This window comes from Rhinoderma darwinii, chromosome 5, assembly GCF_050947455.1.
Source record: "Rhinoderma darwinii isolate aRhiDar2 chromosome 5, aRhiDar2.hap1, whole genome shotgun sequence".
In the NCBI taxonomy this organism is placed as follows: Eukaryota; Metazoa; Chordata; class Amphibia; order Anura; family Rhinodermatidae; genus Rhinoderma; species Rhinoderma darwinii.
Window position 1 is genome coordinate 28,005,819 of NC_134691.1, and position 21,263 is coordinate 28,027,081.

The window sequence follows — 21,263 nt, forward strand, 5'->3', positions numbered from 1 at the left end:
TATGATGTTCTGCAGCAGCTGAGATGTGTATTGTGATGTTCTGCAGCAGCTGAGATGTTTATTGTGATGTTCTGCGGCATCTGAGATGTGTATTATGATGTTCTGCAGTGTCTGAGGTGTGTATTGTGATGTTCTGCAGCAGCTGAGGTGTGTATTATGATGTTGTGCAGCAGCTGATGTGTGTATTTTGATGTTCTGCAGCAGCTGAGGTGTGTATTATGATCTGCATTATCTGTGGCGTGTATTATGATGTTCTGCAGCAGCTAAGGTGTGTATTATGAAGTTCTGCAGCAGCTGAGATGTGTATTGTGATGTTCTGCAGCATCTGAGATGTGTATTATGATGTTCTGCAGCATCTGAGGTGTGTATTGTGATGTTCTGCAGCAGCTCAGGTGTGTATTATGATGTTCTGCAGTGTCTGAGGTGTGTATTATGATGTTCTGCAGCAGCTGAGGTGTGTATTGTGATGTTCTACAGCAGCTGAGATGTTTATTATGATGTTCTGCAGCAGCTGAGGTGTGTATTGTGATGTTCTACAGCAGCTGAGGTGTGTATTATGATGTTCTGCATTACCTATGGCGTGTATTATGAGGTTCTGCAGCAGCTGAGGTGTGTATTATGATGTTCTGCAGTGTCTGAGGTGTGTATTGTGATGTTCTGCAGCAGCTGAGGTGTGTATTATGATGTTCTGTAGCAGCTGAGGTGTGTATTGTGATGTTCTGCAGCAGCTGATATGTGTATTATGATGTTCTGCAGCATCTGAGGTGTGTATTATAATGTTCTGCAGCAGCTGAGGTGTTTAATATGATGTTCTGCAGTGTCTGAGGTGTGTATTATGATGTTCTGCAGCAGCTGAGGTGTGTATTGTGATGTTCTGCAGCAGCTGAGGTGTGTATTATGATGTTCTGCAGCAGCTGAGATGTGTATTATGATGTTCTGCAGCAGCTGAGGTGTGTATTGTGATGTTCTGCAGCAGCTGAGATGTGTATTATGATGTTCTGCAGCATCTGAGGTGTGTATTCTGATGTTCTTCAGCAGCTGAGGTGTGTATTCTGATGTTCTGCAGCAGCTGAGGTGTGTAATATGATGTTCTGCAGTGTCTGAGGTGTGTATTATGATGTTCTGCAGCAGCTGAGGTGTGTATTGTGATGTTCTGCAGCAGCTGAGGTGTGTATTATGATGTTCTGCAGTGTCTGAGGTATGTATTATGATGTTCTGCAGCAGCTGAGGTGTGTATTGTGATGTTCTGCAGCAGCTGAGGTGTGTATTGTGATGTTCTGCAGCAGCTGAGGTGTGTATTAAGGATGTTCTGTAGCAGCTGAGGTGTGTATTAAGGATGTTCTGTAGCAGCTGAGGTGTGTATTGTTATGTTCTGCAGCATCTGAGATGTGTATTATGATGTTCTACAGCATCTGAGGTGTGTATTATGATGTTCTGCAGCAGCTGAGGTGTTTATTATGATGTTCTGCGGTGTCTGAGGTGTGTATTATGATGTTCTGCAGCAGCTGAGGTGTGTATTATGATGTTCTGCAGTGTCTGAGGTGTGTATTGTGATGTTCTGAAGCAGCTGAGGTGTGTATTGTGATGTTCTGAAGCAGCTGAGGTGTGTATTGTGATGTTCTGCAGCAGCTGAGGTGTGTATTATGATGTTCTGTAGCAGCTGAGGTGTGTATTGTTATGTTCTGCAGCAGCTGAGATGTGTATTATGATGTTCTGCAGCATCTGAGTTGTGTATTATGATGTTCTGCAGCAGCTGAGGAGTTTATTATGATGTTCTGCAGCATCTGAGGTGTATATTATGATGTTCTGCAGAAGCTAAGGTGTGTATTGTGATGTTCTGCAGCAGCTGAGGTGTGTATTATGATGTTCTGAAGCAGCTGAGATGTGTATTATGATGTTCTGCAGCAGTTGAGGTGTGTATTATGATGTTCTGCAGCAGCTGAGATGTGTTTTGTGATGTTCTGTAGCATCTGAGGTGTGTATTATGATGTTCTGCAGCAGCTAAGGTGTGTATTGTGATGTTCTGCAGCAGCTGAGGTGTGTATTATGATGTTCTGAAGCAGCTGAGATGTGTATTATGATGTTCTGCAGCAGTTGAGGTGTGTATTATGATGTTCTGCAGCAGCTGAGATGTGTTTTGTGATGTTCTGTAGCAGCTGAGGTGTGTATTATGATGTTCTGCAGCAGCTGAGGTGTGTATTATGATGTTCTGCAGCAGCTGAGGTGTGTATAATGATGTTCTGCAGTGTCTGAGGTATGTATTACTGTATAGTACACACTGCCCTCCTGCACTCTGTGTTGATCCTTCACAGTCTGACACTCCAGTAGACATTTTCATTGTTCGGTTGTATCAGTGCAGTTCACATTCTAGTAATCGGCTTCCTGGGATTATAATTGCTATTTAAACACTTTTGTTCATAGAGGACAAGTGGTCTATGTGTCCTGACAATGGCTTCATAGTCCGCCTGGCAGTGTCACTGTCAAATCCAACTCATGCAGCTTTTTGTGCAGATAAATTGTGTATTCATGTATAAGTTCCTAGTTGAATCACGCAGATCACTTTTAAAGGGATAGTCCATTTTGGCCATTCCCATTTCATATAGGGGATTCCCTAATAGCATTGAATGTGATGATTCCTTTGAGTATTATGCCACACGCACTGTAATAATTGGGCACCCGTTGTTTACTGTGGACTCCAGGGACATGAGAGGTCCCACTGCAAGTGTGTGTGGAGGGGGCTGTAAATCTAAGCGTGGTCTAACAGCACATATAACAAGTGGTAGTCTAAACCAGACAACTCCTCTAACTTTGGTCATTTAATTTGCTTAAGGGCTCCCCCTAAATTAGATACTATTTTTTGGGGGAAAATCTACTAATAGTTTCCTCTCTTCCACTTCACCAAATGTTCTGGTATCTGCACCTTCCTTCTTCTATGTAAATTAAAGGGGTTGTCCTGCTTGGAATAAACCTTTACCCATATGAAAGGTCTCTCAATGTTTGCAGACTGGAGGGGAAGGGAATCGTCAAGCAAGTCTTAATGAAGCTCTACATGAAATCAATGAGCGGGCACGCTGGGCTCACCTGGGGGAGTGCCACTTTTTGCAATGGCTCTTCACTCTGACGCATAAGGAGGGTCCCAAAAGGGGAAGCCCTCTTTATTACATCCATATACCCTAATAGCTCATACGGACAGGGTTGTATACATTTAGTCATTGCCTAGTAATGTATTCTAATAACGTACTGGAGTATATATCTATATATATATCTCAGCTACAACAAGAGGCTGATGTTTGGTTGATTTACACACATATATTAGGTAATTACCAGAATATTCAGCAGACACAGAGTCATTTACAGAAGCCTGTAGTCTGAAGTCCATTGAGAGACGATGCACGGATGTAAATAGCTTGTAGTCTGCTGATAGATGGTAAATATCCTGCAGTCCTTCGTCTTATTATCCAGACTCTGAGCTGCAAGTGTCCGCATCCTATTGGGGAATTGTTATTTAAGCAACACTATGTAGGTAAAAATGTAGGTTCAATATATGTATTATTGTAGCACTATCTCCTCTACTTATGACCCAAGTAATTCCTTCAGTGGAATGAAATGGATTAAAATTTGCATGTCTAGCAGGAATGCAAAAAGTCATCCCAAAAACTATCCTAAATAAGATGTTTCCGAGACCTACAAATCCATATATAATAATGTATAACTACAAATACCCATTTCATCCAAGTGGATGAGCGGATAATGCTAAAACTCAATGTTCTGGATCTCTCCTTGCAAAAATCAAATGCATAAGTAAAACTAAGCTAGCAAGAAGCCCCTTTGTTTGAAGAACATCTGCCAATAGGACCATTGTCTTCAAGGACAGCTGCCACCCTTACTTCATCAGCATTGCATAAAGCTCCTAAGCAAACAAGCCTTAGAGATACATTACCAGGCAGTCCTGTCCTTAGCAGCTCTTAGAGAAGAACCTTTTCTCTCTCATTGTGGACAAAATTATCAAGATCGCACATTGGAGGCATGGAGATCCGGAGAGAAGCGGTACGGTAGGCTCCATTTCTAATGTATTCTTGTAGGACGGTCCAGCCGTACTACGTGACACCAGAAACTAACTGGGATTGTTGAAATGTGATTTAATGGCAGGCGTATAAGAAATTTTATTGAGGAGTTCATCACATGAGTTCACTAGAAGATGTAGCTGTGCCCTTAATGGCCTTCATTCGAGAGGAACCTTGGAAGTCTTCAGGAATGATGAGAAGACTATTATTATTATTATTATTATTATTATTATTATTATTATCATTTTTAGGATTTTTCTTCTTCTTCTACTTCTTCTTATTATTATTATCATTTTCAGGATTTTTATTCTTATTATTCTTCTTATTATTATTCTTATTCGTCATCTTCTTATTCTTATTATTATTATTATTATCATCATCATTTTTAGGATTTTTATTATTATTATTATTATCATTTTTAGGATTTTTATACTTCTTTTTATTCTTCTACTTCTTCTTCTTGTTTTTCTTCTTCTTCTTCTTCTTTTTCTTTTTCTTTTTCTTCTTCTTCTTCTTCTTCTTCTTCTTCTTCTTTTTATTATTATTATTATCATCATTTTTAGGATTTTTATTCTTCTTCTTATTATTATTATTATTATTTTTAGGATTTTTATTATTATTATTATTATCATTTTTAGGATTTTTATACTTCTTCTTTTTCTTCTTCTTCTTCTTCTTCTTCTTTTTATTATTATTATTATTAGTATCATCATCATTTTTAGGATTTTTATTCTTCTTCTTATTATTATTATTATTATTATTATTATTTTTAGGATTTTTATTATTATTATTATTATTATTATTATTATCATTTTTAGGATTTTTATTCTTCTTCTTTTTATTCTTCTTCTTCTTCTTTTTATTCTTCCACTTCTTCTTCTTCTTCTTCTTCTTCTTCTTCTTCTTCTTCTTCTTCTTATTATTATTATTATTATTATTATTATTTGCCATTAAGTTGGTTTAGACTCTTTGAGACCAAAATAATTATCCAGAAGGTCCCGTCTTCTATTGGGGTGACTTAATCTAGTTCCGAAAAAGTTTTTACATTGACCTTAAGCTTATTGTGCTACTTTTTTTATATGAGGAAGGAAAACAAACAATAAGAGGGATCATTTAGATGAAGTGATATATACAGAAAATATTAATGCTGACCTAAATGAACATCTCAATCCCTTGAACTTTTTGGAATATTTTGCAGAATAGATGCATTAGAAATCCTTATGGGATCCAAAAAAGTCTCAAACAAGTTAGATCAAAAATACCCTGTACCTTAATTTATGTTTCTTATTATAAAAGTTGACACCTGCTAGGGCGAGTTGTATCGAGCAGGTGATATGCACTTCCGTTCAGTGTGTGGTATTGCATATGGACATGATATAATAGTAAAGTATATGTGGTCAATATATTTTTCTTCAAATATAGGGGTATAAATTGTGTTCTCAGCCGAATGTCCCTATGACAAATACGTTGGTCTGATTGGGGCCAAAATATTACTGTTTAATGTTTGTGGGGGCATTCAGACAGTGCACCTGTCCAATCCTGTTGTTCCCACCAGTGAAGCCAGAGGTGTTTGGTATTTTCTTATCTGTTTCTTATGCTGCCAAGGCATTCTGGGGATTGTAGTTTTCCTACTGCTGGAGAGCCATATATGCAGCAGACCACCGATATACCACCAACATGTCCTATATGGCAATACAGATATATATATCAGTCCCTTTTTCTAATGGGGCTCATAATCTAACTTCCCCATCTCTCCAACACGCAGGGTTAATTTTATAGGGTTATATAACCTATTATGTTTTTGGGAAATCGTGGGGGAAATCCCAAAAAAACACAGGGAGAACATACAAACTCATGCAGATGTTGCCTCTGGTCAATTTTTAACTAAAGACCTCAGTGCTCCAAGGCAACAGTGCTAAATACTAAGACATCTATAGATTATATCGTTATTTTTCTTATGGACAATGGTCAACTTTTTGAGGATTGGCTGTAAATCCTGTGTAAATTAATCTCATTGCTTCCCATTCATGTGAAAAGATCAGGTGTAAATGAGTCTACACAAGAGACAGAGTCATCTCCTGAAGGCGAATGTAAACGAACCCCACTGACAACGTCTCTGTATATTATGTAGACTCCTAGCTATGAAAGGTTCAAGAGCATTTCCACCTAAAATAATAAAAATATTAAACGGTAACTAAACTTTCAAAAACTTTTGACATGTCAAAGTGACATGTCAGACGTTTTGATTGGTGGGGGTCTAAGCACTAAGACCCCCACCGAGCACAAAAACGAAGCAGCAGAAGCGCTTGGGTGAGCACTATCCGCTATGGCACTTCATTTTCCAAAGTAAGACGATCAGAAACGAAGCGGCATAACACTCACCCGAGTGCTTCTGCTGCTTCGTTTTAGCGATCGGTGGGGGTCTCAGTGCTTTTACCCCGCCGATCAAAAGTCTGAAATGTCACTATGACAAGTCGAACATTTTTTGAAAGTTTAGTTAACCTTTAATAAAACAGTATAAATATTTTGGTCATCATCATCCATCAAGTTGCTACATCTGGTTTGGTGGAATCTGGATGACTAGGTAGATCTGCTGCTCAGTTTCGGGAAAGACAGATTAGCCCTGTTGGAAATGAATGGTAATGTAAAAAGCAAAAAAAGGAACCACAGTGGCGCTGCTTAGGATGAAAATTAACCCAAGTTCATCTTTAATAACGATTAAAATAGAATGGATGCTACGCGTTTCAACACCGGACTGGTGTCTTCGTCAGACAAGAGAAAAATTGTGGTTCCTTTTTTTGCTCTTTACATTATCTTAATATCGGCAACTCCTTGTGATTATTGCCTATGGAACCGGGCAGCAGCTTCTTCTCGTCAATTTGCTGAGTGCATTTCACACTCCTAACTGTGATACCTGCCAGTATTCACATTCTCAAGGTGAGCACGTTATATTATGTGTTCCCCTGTCCCTTTTTTACTCATCTGCACTATGTGGTGCCGTGTTTTTTTTTCATTCTATTTTGGGAAATGAATGGTGGCCATAATGGTTGTGATGAAACAACTTAAAGGAGTATTCCCACCTTGAACATTTTTAATACATGCGGGTCCCACCTCTGGGACCCACACTTTTTTCTAGAATGGGGCCCTTGAACCCCATCCTAACTTCTGCTGCTGTCGCTGGGCTCTGGTCACTGAGTAACGAGGTGGCCTGGTTCTCCGGACATAACCAAGGGTGTTCATAGAGGTGAATGGGATGTCCTGGAAACAGTGTGGAACAGCAAACTGTGCTGTTTCCATAGCTTCCGAGTTCCAGAAACATTACAGCAAAACACGCTTGGCTGTTTCTAGAAAACATGGACACCTTGTATAACAGTGGCCATAACCCAGCGACAGCGGCAAAGGGCAGGATGGGGGTCAGTGGGCCCCGTTCTAGAGATAAGTGCAGGTCCTATCAGACCTGTGTCTATCGAAAATGCATGGCATATCCTGTGGATATGCCATAAATCTCAGAGATGGGAAGACTTATATTCTCAAAGCTGGTTTTACGTGGTGCTATACTGGGCAATTACCCAGGGCTCCCGTTTTTTAAGGGGTCCACAAGGATCGGACTTAAAGGTGCAAGGGAAAACAGCCTCTGATTTTCAGCCACGTTTTATGCATCAAACCTTTTTTGATGCATTTTTTACGGCCGTTTTTGGAGCTGTTTTTCTATTCACCCAATAAAAAACTATTCCAAAATTGGCTCATGAAGTGACATGCACTTCTTTTTACGGGGCGTTTTTTTACGCAACGTTTTTTCAAACGGTCACGTAAAGAAACACCATGTCGGAACGAAACGCCATTTTTCTGATTGAAATCAATGGGCAGATGTTTGGTGGCGTTCAGCTTCTGCCGTTTACACCCCGAAAAACGCCTGAAAATAGATTGTGTGAACATACCCTCAGAGTGAAGTGTCTAAACATTAACTAATTCAGTATTTAAAGGGAATGTGTTGCCAGAAAAACATGTTTTTTTTAAAAAAATGAAACATTTAGTGTGTGGGTGATTAAACACTGTTCAAATTTTTTTTATTTTTTTGCACGAGTCCAGGTAATATTATAAATTATTTCTAATTTATAATACTACCCATTTTTGGTCACTAGATGGAGCTGTTCCCAAAATTGCAGCATTGCAACATTGGGATAAAAGCCCTCGCTCTAGTGAGCTCTCAGCATCCCCCCCTCCTTTATCCTGGCTAGTGCCGGGATAAACGAGGGGTTTGAACGATGTAACCTCCTACACTGTGTGTCGCCATTTTTTGAGCTAACCCACAGTGTAGTAGGTTTACATACAGTAGTAAACACACACAAACACGAACATACATTGAAATCTCTTACCTGCTCCTGCCGCCGCGGCTCCCTCCGGCCCGTCCGCTCCGTTTGCTGCCGCTGGTGCAAGTGAACAAATCCGGAAGCCGCGACCGGAAGTAGTAATATTACTGTCCGGCCGCGACTTCCGGTCCACAGGAAAATGGCGCCGGACGGCGCCAATTTCGAATAGGACTGTGTGGGAGCGGCGCATGCGCAGTTCCCACACAGACGCCGTACACTGCAGTCAATGGGACGGGAGCCGTTCGCAGTCCCTATGGGACTGTGGCTGCCGTATTCCATGTCTGTATGTGTCGTTAATCGACACACACAGAAATGGAACAAAAAATGGCAGCCCCCATAGGGAAGAAAAAGTGTAAAAATAAGAAAAAGTAAAACACAAACACACAAATGAATATAAACGTTTTTAATAAAGCACTAACATCTTTAACATATAAAAAAATAATTTGTGATGACACTGTTCCTTTAACCGTTTTTTAAGCATTATTTGGACACTGAATTGCACTAATATGTGGGTTATGTATTGTAGTGTTGTGCGGGTACCATAGCTTCATATTATTTGTCCTTGTATGGCAGTATTTGGGTATAATATTTGGGTAAAATGTGGATATGTATCTGCATACATACATATAAAACAAGAATAACTGTCATTGCATGGGTGGCCTAATTGGCGTGTTTCCCAGGGGCCCATTTTTATAAGACCAGCCCTCAATATGGAACTAGGGATTATTTTGATCTTAAGTGCAAATCTATTTTTGGGAAAATGTCCTTGTGATGCTGATATAGACACTTTTGGCCAACGTAAAATGTCTCAACGAGGTCGGTCGTGAAGGCATAAATTTGCTTCCTCTTGGAGATGTGAAAATTCTCTCTCCATTGTGTGAACAATACAAACAGCTGTATAATGTCTGAGTCATTGGCAGAATCGCAAGCCAAGTGTCAAATGCTGATTAGTAAGCGGAGGTGATAAGGGGAACTCAAACAGTCCATTCTTTGTAGTTTCCATTGGGACTCTTTAAGTGTAAATTTACAATGGATGGAGCCTATTTTAAGGCCTCTAGTTGGTGTTTTGTCGTGATGAGTGAGAAGATCATCTCCTCCTCTGATCACTGATTGCTAATCATTTGGGTAAACAGTGTTATCGGCTCAGTTCCTTATCTGTCATGGTGTCTTTGAATTGTATATCACCCCAGTCATTAACACCCCATGTAACTGACATAGGGCTGCCGGTAAGTGCAGGACTGTAGGACGGCTCTTCTCCTGTGTAATGTACTATTTAGCTTCATTTCGGTGGGACCCTCTCACATGCCTTTGGCTGGACCCGGACATTACAATACAGTTACATGTCTGGCTGTTTGCCTTGAAGAAATATCATAGTCATGTTGATTTTTGTAGTTTGCCCACCACCCCCGCTGCCCTTTATCTCCTAGTAATAACTAACAAGAGTCCCTCCACTAACTCAAGGTTACGAAACAAATCAATGAAAATCAGAGGGTGGCATTATCTGCAAGCCACATTAATGATCAATCACCTGAAACGCATGTAAGGCGGGGGTGTTTATGGTGTGCTGGTGGAGCCCCCGTAGGAAGTTAGCGTGACCACTATAACTTTTACTTTCAGCTTAATGATATATACAGTTTGTTTGCCGTTGCTTATGGCGTACTCGGCCACAAATATTATATACATTCTTTCCAATGTGGGAGGTACAGCACGTCGTTATAACTATACACAGGTGGAGCAGACTGGCAAGACAGCTGGCTTGTTGTTCTGTGTCCAGTTAGAGCCATACAGGCAGGCAATCTTTTTTTTTTTGGGGGGGGGGGAGGGTCAGATGATACACTAACAACTGTTTTAAGGAGGTCTTACATGGCCTGACCTGGGACACGAGCGCCGATCAATGAGACAGCTCTTCGACCGGCACTTGTTTTCTCCTGTGTATGGGGTCGAGCGATTGTTACTACGATCGCTCGTCCACATACATTACTATCAGGTCGGCAGCGTGTATCCTGTTTATACACCAAGATGTGCTGCTGACAACTATAGTATTTTGGCCATTTAAGTACAATCAGCCGATGAACGAGCATTTGCTTGTTCATCGGTTGATCGTTGCCCTGTTTACACTGGGCAATTATTGGCAACGAGCGTTGTGTGGGCCTCGATCAACCAATGAACGAGCCAATGTTAAGCTGGGAACACAAGCTGTGGTAGTGGGCCACGTGGCCAAAAACTGTGCAGCCCAACAGCATGTGTTTTACCACGAATTACCATTGTTTTGCGATGCGGTTACTGGCTGCACGGTTTTTACAGGTGATACATGGGAAAATCCTTTGTTTCACCTGTGAAAATCATGGGGCCGGCGACTGCATCTCAAACCGTTGAAACTTGTTTTTGGCCACGCGGCACACGTGTGGACCCAGCCTTACATGAAGCCCTGCTCATCTGCAGTCAGGCATTCTACTATGGCAACGCTGCAAGTGCCAGGTGGTTTAGAGTGACAACAGGGGCAAAACTAAAGGCGGTCAATGATTCTACTCAACTTCATTATTTCTGTAAAGGATCTGCCAGGCACAACTTCTGTGTATACGCCCATAGGTAATCAGTCTGCACCTGAGTCTATGTCGCTGAGACTGACTCCATCTTCCACCACTCAGGATGGCAGGCTTAGGAGCGGGAGAGCCTATCGCAGCCTGGCCAGACGGAGCTAGCTCCCGCCCTCTGTCTATTTATACCTGCCTTTCCTGTTCCTCCTTTGCTTGTGATTCTTCTCGTGTGGTTTCCTGGCCCAGCTACAGCTTCTGACTATTTGATCCTGCTCCATACTGACCCTGGCTTACTGACTACTCTCCTGCTCTGCGTTTGGTACCTCGTTCACTCCTGGTTTGACTCGGCTCGTTCACCACTCTTGTTGACCACAGTGTTGCCGTGGGCAACTCCCCATTTCCCTTAGCTTTGTGTAGCCTTGTCTGTTTGTCTCGTGCACTTACTGAGCGTAGGGACCGCCGCCCAGTTGTACCCCGTCGCCTAGGGCGGGTCGTTGCAAGTAGGCAGGGACAGAGTGGCGGGTAGATTAGGGCTCACTTGTCCGTTTCCCTACCCCCATCATTACATAATCACAAGCCCAAATACCTAGTCTACCCTGGTCCCTGACACTACTATGGACCCTCTTGAGACCCTGGCCCAGCAAATGCAGGGTCTCTCACTACAGGTCCAGGCCCTGGCTCAGAGGGTCAACCAGCCTGACGCTACCATGGTAGTGCCCCTCACCTCACCTCTTGAACCCCACCTCAAGTTGCCTGACCGGTTCTCAGGGGACCGGAGGACTTTTCTCTCCTTTCGGGAGAGTTGTAGGCTCTACTTTCACTTAAAGCCTCACTCCTCAGGTTCTGAGAGCCAGCGGGTGGGTATAATTATGTCCCGGCTCCAGGAAGGGCCCGAAGAGTGGGCCTTCTCCTTGGCTCCTGACGCCCCTGAACTTTCCTCCGTTGATCGTTTCTTTTCTGCTCTCGGACTCATTTATGATGAGACTGACAGGACTGCCTTTGCCGAGAGTCAGCTGGTGACCTTACGTCAGGGTAAGAGACTTGTTGAGGAGTATTGTGCTGACTTTAGGAAGTGGTGCGTAGCTTCCTGGTGGAATGACCCTGCCTTAAAGTGCCAGTTTAGGTTGGGTCTGTCGAACGCCCTGAAAGACCTGCTAGTTAGCTATCCCTCTTCTGACTCCCTTGACCAGGTTATGGCTTTAGCGGTACGACTTGACCGACGTCTCAGGGAACGTCAACTTAAACGTTTTTTTGTTTTCCCCTCTGACTCCCCCATGATGCCTCCCGAGGTCCCGTTGCTTCGCTCTTCCACGGAAGACTCGGAGGTTCCTATGCAACTCGGGGCCTCCGTGTCCCCCCGACAACGTAGAGAGTTCCGCAGGAAGAATGGTCTCTGCTTCTATTGTTGCGATGACAAGCATCAAGTGAACACCTGTCCTAGGAGCAAGAATAAGCAGCCGGAAAACTTCCACTCCTAAGTGATCATCGGGGAGGTCACTTGGGCGCACAGGTATTTCCCGTAAATATGAAACGTAATAAAATCTTGCTTCCCTTTCAGGTCTCTTTTGGTGGCAGTGCCTTCGTGGATTCAGGGTCTTCTGCTAATATCATGTCTGTGGAATTTGCTATGTCTCTAGCTATGCCTTTGATTGATTTGCCTAAACCTGTCCCTGTAGTGGGTATCGACTCCACTCCTCTTGCTAATGGTTATTTTACACAGCATACCCCTGTTTTTGAACTCCTTGTTGGCTCCATGCATTTGGAGCAGTGCTCTGTACTGTTGATGCAGGGATTATCGTCCGATTTGGTTATAGGCCTTCCCTGGTTGCAGTTGCATAATCCCACGTTTGACTGGAATACTGGGGAGCTTACCAAATGGGGTAATGAATGCTTGACGTCATGTTTTTCTGTTAATTCTATTTCTCCCCCTGAGGAGGTGAACACGCTACCTGAGTTTGTTCAGGACTTCGCTGATGTTTTCTCTAAGGAGGCCTCCGAAGTGTTACCTCCTCATAGAGAATACGATTGCGCTATCGAATTGGTACCAGGAGCTAAGCTTCCTAAGGGTAGGATATTTCATCTTTCTTGTCCCGAAAGATTAAATGAAGCCATGAGAGAGTATATCCAGGAATGCCTGGCCAAGGGTTACATTCGCCCCTCTACTTCTCCGGTAGGTGCTGGCTTCTTCTTCGTAGGGAAGAAGGATGGTGGTCTTAGGCCATGCATTGACTACCGTAACTTGAATAAGGTCACTGTAAGGAACCAGTATCCCCTTCCTTTGATTCCTGATCTCTTTAATCAGGTTCAGGGGGCCCAATGGTTCTCTAAGTTTGATCTACGGGGGGCGTATAACCTTATCCGCATCAAAGAGGGGGATGAGTGGAAGACTGCGTTTAACACGCCCGAAGGTCATTTCGAATACCTCATCATACACTTTGGGTTGTGTAATGCTCCTGCGGTCTTCCAGAATTTCATAAATGAGATTTTAAGAGATTACCTGGGGGTATTTCTTGTAGTGTACCTTGATGACATACTGGCGTTTTCCAAGGACTTGTCCTCCCACATTGAGCATGTCAGGAAGGTGCTCCAGATCCTTCGGGAAAACAAACTGTTTGCGAAAACCGAAAATGTGTGTTTGGGGTACAGGAGATACCATTTTTGGGTCAAATCCTCACTCCTCATGAATTCCGCATGGACCCCGCCAAGGTCCAGGCTGTGGCGGAATGGGTCCAACCTGCCTCCCTGAAGGCGTTACAGTGTTTCTTGGGGTTCGCTAATTATTACAGGAGATTTATTGCTAACTTCTCGGTCATCGCTAAGCCTCTTACGGACCTCACTCGCAAAGGTGCTGATCTCCTCCACTGGCCTCCTGAGGCTGTCCAGGCTTTTGAGGTCCTTAAGAAGTGCTTTATCTCGGCCCCGGTGCTGGTTCAGCCCAACCAAATGGAGCCATTTATCGTGGAAGTTGACGCATCCGAGGTGGGAGTGGGGGCTGTCTTGTCCCAGGGTACCAGGTCCCTCACCCATCTCCGTCCCTGTGCCTACTTCTCCAGGAAGTTTTCGCCCACTGAGAGTAACTATGATATTGGCAACCGCGAACTCTTAGCCATTAAATGAGCATTTGAAGAGTGGCGCCACTTCCTGGAGGGGGCTAGGCACCAGGTAACGGTCCTTACCGACCACAAGAATCTGGTTTTCCTAGAATCTGCCCGGAGGCTAAACCCGAGACAAGCTCGATGGGCGCTATTTTTTACCAGATTCAACTTTTTGGTTACCTATAGGGCTGGGTCTAAAAATATTAAGGCCGATGCACTGTCGCGTAGCTTCATGGCCAAGATCCTGCTTGTATTTTGCCTCCTGGTATAATCATTTCTTCTATTGATTCTGATTTAGTCTCTAAAATTGCGGCTGATCAAGGTTCAGCTCCCGGGAACCTTCCTGAGGACAAGCTGTTTGTTCCCCTGCAATTCCGGCTAAGGGTACTCAGGGAAAATCATGACTCCTCACTATCTGGTCATCCAGGCGTCCTGGGTACCAAACACCTCATTGCCAGAAACTATTGGTGGCCTGGGTTGCCTAAAGACGTTAAGGCCTACGTCGCCGCTTGTGAGGTTTGTGCTAGGTCCAAGACTCCCAGGTCCTGACCAGAGGACTTACTACGTTCTTTGCCCATTCCCCAGAGACCTTGGACCCATATCTCCATGGATTTTATCACCGATTTGCCTCCATCTCAAGGCAAGTCGGTGGTGTGGGTTGTAGTAGACCGCTTCAGTAAAATGTGCCACTTTGTGCCCCTCAAGAAACTACCCAATGCCAAGACGTTAGCCACCTTGTTTGTCAAACACATCCTGCGTCTCCATGGGGTCCCTGTCAATATTGTTTCGGACAGAGGGGTACAATTTGTTTCATTGTTTTGGAGAGCCTTCTGTAAAAAGTTGGAGATTGATCTGTCCTTCTCCTCTGCCTTCCATCCTGAAACTAATGGCCAAACTGAGAGGACTAATCAATCTCTAGAACAATATTTAAGGTGTTTTATCTCTGACAGTCAATATGATTGGGTCTCATTCATTCCCCTCACTGAATTTTCCCTTAATAACCGGGTCAGTAACTCGTCAGGTGTCTCCCCCTTTTTCTGTAATTTTGGGTTTAATCCACGGTTCTCCTCCGTTTCACCTGGTAGTTCCAACAATCCTGAGGTAGAGGTCGTTCATCGGGAACTGTGCACAGTCTGGGCCCAGGTTCAGAAGAACCTAGAGGCGTCCCAGAGCGTACAAAAAACTCAGGCTGATAGAAGACGTTCTGCTAACCCCTTGTTTATGGTCGGGGATCTGGTGTGGTTATCGTCTAGGAACTTGCGCCTTAAGGTCCCGTCCAAGAAGTTTGCTCCCCGGTTTATTGGGCCGTATAAGGTCATTGAAGTCCTCAATCCTGTCTCCTTCCGACTGGAGTTGCCCCCATCTTTTCGAATACACGACGTGTTTCATGCCTCCCTCCTTAACCCCTTAATGACCAGCCTATTTTAGACCTTAATGACCAGGCCATTTTTTACGTTTTTCCATCATCGCATTCCAAGAGCTATAACCTTTTTATTTTTGCGTCGACATAGCTGTATAAGGTCTTGTTTTTTGCGGGACAAGTTGTATTTTTTAATAGCACCATTTTGGGGGACATATTATTTATTGATTAACTTTTATTAACTTTTATTTGGGGGGAAATAGAAAAAAACCTGAAATTTTGCCACTCTTTTTCGCGTCTTAAATCTACGCCGTTTACCGTGTGATATAAATAGCACAATAACTTTATTCAGCGGGTTGTTAGGATTGCAACGATACCAAATTTGTATAGTTTTTGTATGTTTTACGACTTTTACACAGTAAAAACGCTTTTTTTTCAAAATTATTCGTTTTTGTGTCTCCATATTTGAAGAGCCGTAACGTTTTTATTTTTTCACCGATGCAGTTGTATGAGGGCTTTTTTTTTGCGGGAAGACTTGTAGTTTTTATTGGTACCATTTTGGAGTAGATGCGACTTTTTGATCACTTTTTATCACATTTTTTTAAATTCAGTATTCACAGAAAACAGCAATTTTTCCATAGTTTTTTATAAAAAAAAATTACGGCGTTCACCGTGCGGGTTAAATAATGTCATAGATTTATAGTCGGGGTCGTTACGGACGCGGCGATACCAAATATGTGTAACTTTTTAACTTTATTTTGTTTTTTTAATAGTAAAGAATTTTGTAAGGGGAAAAGCTGGGTTTTTCATTTTTTTTCACATTTTTTTTTAAATTAACTTTATTCAACTTTTTATTCACTTTTTTACTAGTCCCACTAGGGGACTATAATATGCGATTCTGCGATCGCATTTATAATACACTGCAATACTTTTGTATTGCAGTGTATTACTGCCTGTCCGTTTAACACGGACAGGCATCTGCTAGATCATGCCTGCGGCATGATCTAGCAGACATTCGCTCCAGGCAGACCTGGGGGCCTTTATTAGACCCCCGGCTGCCATTGGAGACACAGACACTCGGCGATCGTATCGCCTGGTGTCGGTGTGAGAGAGAGGGAGCTCCCTCCCTCTCTCCAAAACCACTCAGATGCGGTGCTCGCTATTGAGCACCGCATCTGAGGGGTTAAACGGGTGAGATCGATACTAATATCGATCTCACCCGGCAGAGCAGGGACGCCCCCAGCCCTCAACTGCCTTTAGCAGCTGAGAGCAGGGAGATCTGACAGCTCCCTGCTCTGTTAACTTATTCCGATGCCGCGACGTAAAAAGTCTATGGCATCGGAATAAGGCCCGTTAGTGACCGACGTAAAAACACGATGGGCCGGTCACTAACGGGTTAAACGCTGCTCCCCGTCCTTGGCTCCCTCGAGGAAACCTCCTGTTCCCGTTCTCACCCCTGAGGGGGTGGAATTCGAGGTGGCCAAGACTGTGGACAGCAAGATGGTCCAAGGCTCCCTCCAGTACCTGGTCCATTGGAGAGGATACGGGCCTGAGGAGATTACTTGGGTACCCGCCCGGGATGTTCACGCTGGGGTATTGGTCAGGAAGTTCCACCTTCGTTTCCCCAATAAACCAGGTCCACTTAGAAAGGGTCCGGTGGCCCCTCATAAAAGGGGGGGTACTGTAAAGGATCTGCCAGGCACAACTTCTGTGTATACGCCCATAGGTAATCAGTCTGCACCTGAGCCTATGTCTCTGAGACTGACTCCATCTTCCACCACTCAGGATGGCAGGCTTAGGAGCGGGAGAGCCTCTGTCTATTTATACCTGCCTTTCCTGTTCCTCCTTTGCTTGTGATTCTTCTCGTGTGGTTTCCTGGCCCAGCTACAGCTTCTGACTATTTGATCCTGCTCCATACTGACCCTGGCTTACTGACTACTCTCCTGCTCTACGTTTGGTACCTCGTTCACTCCTGGTTTGACTCGGCTCGTTCACCACTCTTGTTGCTCATGGTGTTGCCGTGGGCAACTGCCCCATTTCCCTTAGCTTTGTGTACCCTTGTCTGTTTGTCTCGTGCACCTACTGAGCGTAGGGACCGCCGCCCAGTTGTACCCCGTCGCCCAGGGCGGGTCGTTGCAAGTAGGCAGGGACAGAGTGGCGGGTAGATTAGGGCTCACTTGTCCGTTTCCCTACCCCCATCATTACAATTTCCTAATGTCACCGATATACTCATTACCACAACACAGTTTTAAGTTCGTTCATATTGTATTGTCATGACTCCTCCAAACTGCCATGCAGGATCCAGGCAAAGATAGTTGACTACACCTGAGGGAGCCCCGTGAGTCCTTGTTTTATTTGTATTCTATTCTATGGGAGGTCCCTCTTACCATGAAATGGCTAGAAAAATTGGACTTGTTCAGCTTGGAAAAAAAGATGCCTTAGGCCTCATGCACACCACGGTTTTCGGTCCGTGATATACAGAGCGCATGTCGGACACATTTCCCGGACCGAACACAGTTCAGGGAGCCGGGCTTCTAGCATCATAGTTATGTATGATGCTGTGAGTCACTGCCTCCCCGCGGGACTGCTGCCCTGTACTGAAAACATGTTTTAAGTACGAGACAGTATTCCTGCGGGAGGCAGGGACACCTAGCATCATATGATGCTAGGAGCCCGGCCTTCCTGAACTGTGTTCAGTCCGGGAAATACGGCCGACATGCAGTCCGTATATCAAGGACCGAACACGGTCGTGTTCTCATTAAAATGTATAAATATATATATGGTCAATACAAAGAACTGACACAGGCTTTATTCATTCCAAGAACTGTACAAAGGACCAGGGGACATTCATAACATGTGGAACAAAGATGTTTCAGACATCAATATAGGAAAGGATTCTTTGCAGTTAGAGTAGTCAAATTATGGAATGCACTACCCCAAGAGGTAGTAATGGCAGATACTATGTCAGCATTTAAACAAATAAATAAATCAATAATGCGGTTTATTTTTGCCCACAACATCAGCCCAAACATTAACCCCTTGGTGCCACAGCCATTTCTCTTATTTTTTCACTTTTGTTTTTTTACTTCCCGCCTTCCAAAAGCCACAACTTTTTTTGTACGTCGACATAGCCTTGGGTTTCGCTGCACTATTTAATGTGCCATATAATGTACTGGGAAACCGTAAAAACATTCTTTGTGGGGAGGAAAGGGGAAAATAATTGTTTTCACGTGTGCTAAAAAAAACACTTGTACTTTATTCTGCGGGTCAATACAATTACGGCGATACCAAATTTGAACATTTTTCTTTATGATGTACTACTTTTACAAAGAAAGAACTAGTTGTTTTGTGTCAACATATTCTGAGACACCTAAAACGTTTTATTTTTTTGGTCGGTGGGGTGGTGTGAGGGCTGGTTTTTGGTGGGGAGACATATAGTTTTTATTGGTACATGCAACTTTTTGATCACTTTTTACTCCATTTCATTTGGGAGGTAAAATGAGCAAAAACATTTGCATTTTTTGGCGTTCTTTTTCGCGTTACCCGTGTAGGTTAAATAAAATTATATTATAAAAGTTTGGACTGTTATGGACACGGGGATACCAATTATGTTTAGTTGTTCATTTTTTTTTACATTACTTTAGAGGAAAAATGGGAAAAGTTTTTTTTTGTACTTTATTTAACTGGCAGGGTAGAAAGGGGCACAAAGATGGCAGGCCTGGAGGCCTTTTGTTAGACAACCATCGACACCGCCTCAAAGGGGGTGTGGTGGGGTGACAAATAGCCCCCCCTGAGGGGCTTAAATTCCGCAGTCGCTATTGACTGTGGTATCTAGGTAGTTAAATGGCTGGAATCAGGGTTATTTCCGCTGAGTACGGGCTCAGCCCATGCTCCACTTTATAGTTACATTACGCATCATACAGCATGTCGATCGGCGCTTTCGTTTTCTCCACTGCACCTCCCCTTATATTTTGCATCTGGTCTGCAGCTTGTTGTGCTGCTGACTAGCGACCATTTATCTGGCCGAATTAACGATCCAATCAGTGATCGGCTGATCGCTAGGGCAGTGATAGGGAACGTTCATATGATTATTGAGGTAAATCCTCGTTCACCGGAGTGTAAAAGGTCCTTCAGTCGCTGGTGCCTATAAACTGAATACTTGGTACAGGTCTTATACTGCCATCACTCACGTGGATGCTGCTGAAAGACTTTGGAAGACGCCTGAGGTTTCACAGATTGCAGTAGCCATGTTTACTCTTATTCTGAGCTTCTCACAGCTAATAAATGGTATCTAACACGGCGTAGCCCTGGGGGGTGCAGAGATAGCTGTTGCACCCAGGGCCATATAAGAAGACACCACTATTATAAATTACAGGTGGGGGGCCCCTTTAAAGAATTTGCATTGGGGCCCAGGAGCTTCAACTTTCACCTCTGATCTCTGATAACAGGGTCACGAGGCGGCCGTTATAGTATGTGCTTGGTGCAAGGATGTGTCTTGTCCTACAATGAAATAAAGTTCTCCACTGAATTATACAATCGGAAGGGGGTCACCGTGGATTGGGGACATTGACGTTAATGAGCCTCTTATTATGTAAAAAGGGAACAAATCGGTAATCGCCGCAAATTTTGGAAAAAATATTTGCACATTTACAAAGCAAAGATGTGATTCTGTGTAGAGAAGGCAAAAAAGAGAAACAGATTGTTGTATGTCTCAGATGTGCGACGTATGCATAAAATGTCTCTCAAGGGACCACGTAAAGTAGATTTCCACCCAAAATATAAAATTGGCTATATATTAGTAACTCAGAAATTAGAACATTATAAAAAAAAGTGTGTTTTATTTACTTACAAAGATATTGGAAGTTTTCCTTTGACCTGTGGCGGCCATTTTAAGACAGGAAGTGCAGCCATATTATTTGTCACCTTTGAAGTGGCTTCTTATTGGCTATCATTCATTCATTCAGTCAGAATGTTCCATCAATAATAAAATGACAATTTACCATCATTTTCCAAGAAGTTAATTCAAAGGTGACAACCAATATGATTGCACTTCCTGTTGTCCCTTTAGCAAAAAAATGTCCGCCTCAACAAAACTGAAAAATGGCAATATTTCCGTAAGGAAAAGATCATATTGACCACACTTTGGCTGCTACGCTAACTCCTGATTTACTAATAAATGTCCAGTTTTATTTTTTGGGTAAAAATCCCCTTTAACTGGTCATAGGTGTAAAGATTCCCTCCAATCCAATTAGGGGTTCCATTTTTTTTCCCCCCATTGAACGCCCATCAGGAAAAGCTCATATACTGGTATTTCCAATGATAGGAGTGATTTTTCCCATGAAAAAACATACAAATTCTAGGGTAAGAAATATTATATCTTTGCACCGCACTACTTGCAGTTTTCTTAGTTGACAGTAAAGTGAAACGCTGTGATTGTGGATTTTACCACTAAAATTTAGAAAAATGTTAAAGCATGAAATATTCCAACTGATATAGCAGATTTAAACCAGTTGGAACCTTATGACTTAGGCCATGTTCACACAGGGTAGATACGCTGCGTAAAAGCACACAGCGCATCCGCCTTTTGTGCCGCAGGGAATTCCGGCTGAAAAACCGCACAAAATTGTGGTGTCGTTTTCCGTCCGGAATGTCCGCTGCGGAAAACTGCACAGAAAAAAAAAAAGGAGGCCGGTCTGGACGAAGAAACACAGACTTCTGGGTAAATATAAGATTCTCTGAGTTGCGTTTTTTTGTGGGAGAATCGCAGCGATTCCGCCGCCAAAAAAAAGCAACATCTTCTATTTGTTGCTGTTTTTTCCGCTCAGCATTTACACTTT

General features: G+C 43.2%; 1 protein-coding gene across 1 annotated transcript in view; it reads left to right on the top strand.

Annotated features, from left to right (window-relative positions):
* Positions 1 to 3,934: 3,934 nt before the first annotated feature.
* The window catches only part of ENPP2 (ectonucleotide pyrophosphatase/phosphodiesterase 2), a 129,718-nt gene continuing 112,389 nt past the window's right edge, over positions 3,935 to 21,263 (top strand). The window contains exon 1 of the mRNA XM_075825789.1: positions 3,935 to 4,047. Coding sequence (XP_075681904.1) covers positions 4,027 to 4,047 — 21 coding nt within the window. The 5' untranslated portion in view covers positions 3,935 to 4,026. The remainder of the gene's footprint in view (positions 4,048 to 21,263) is intronic.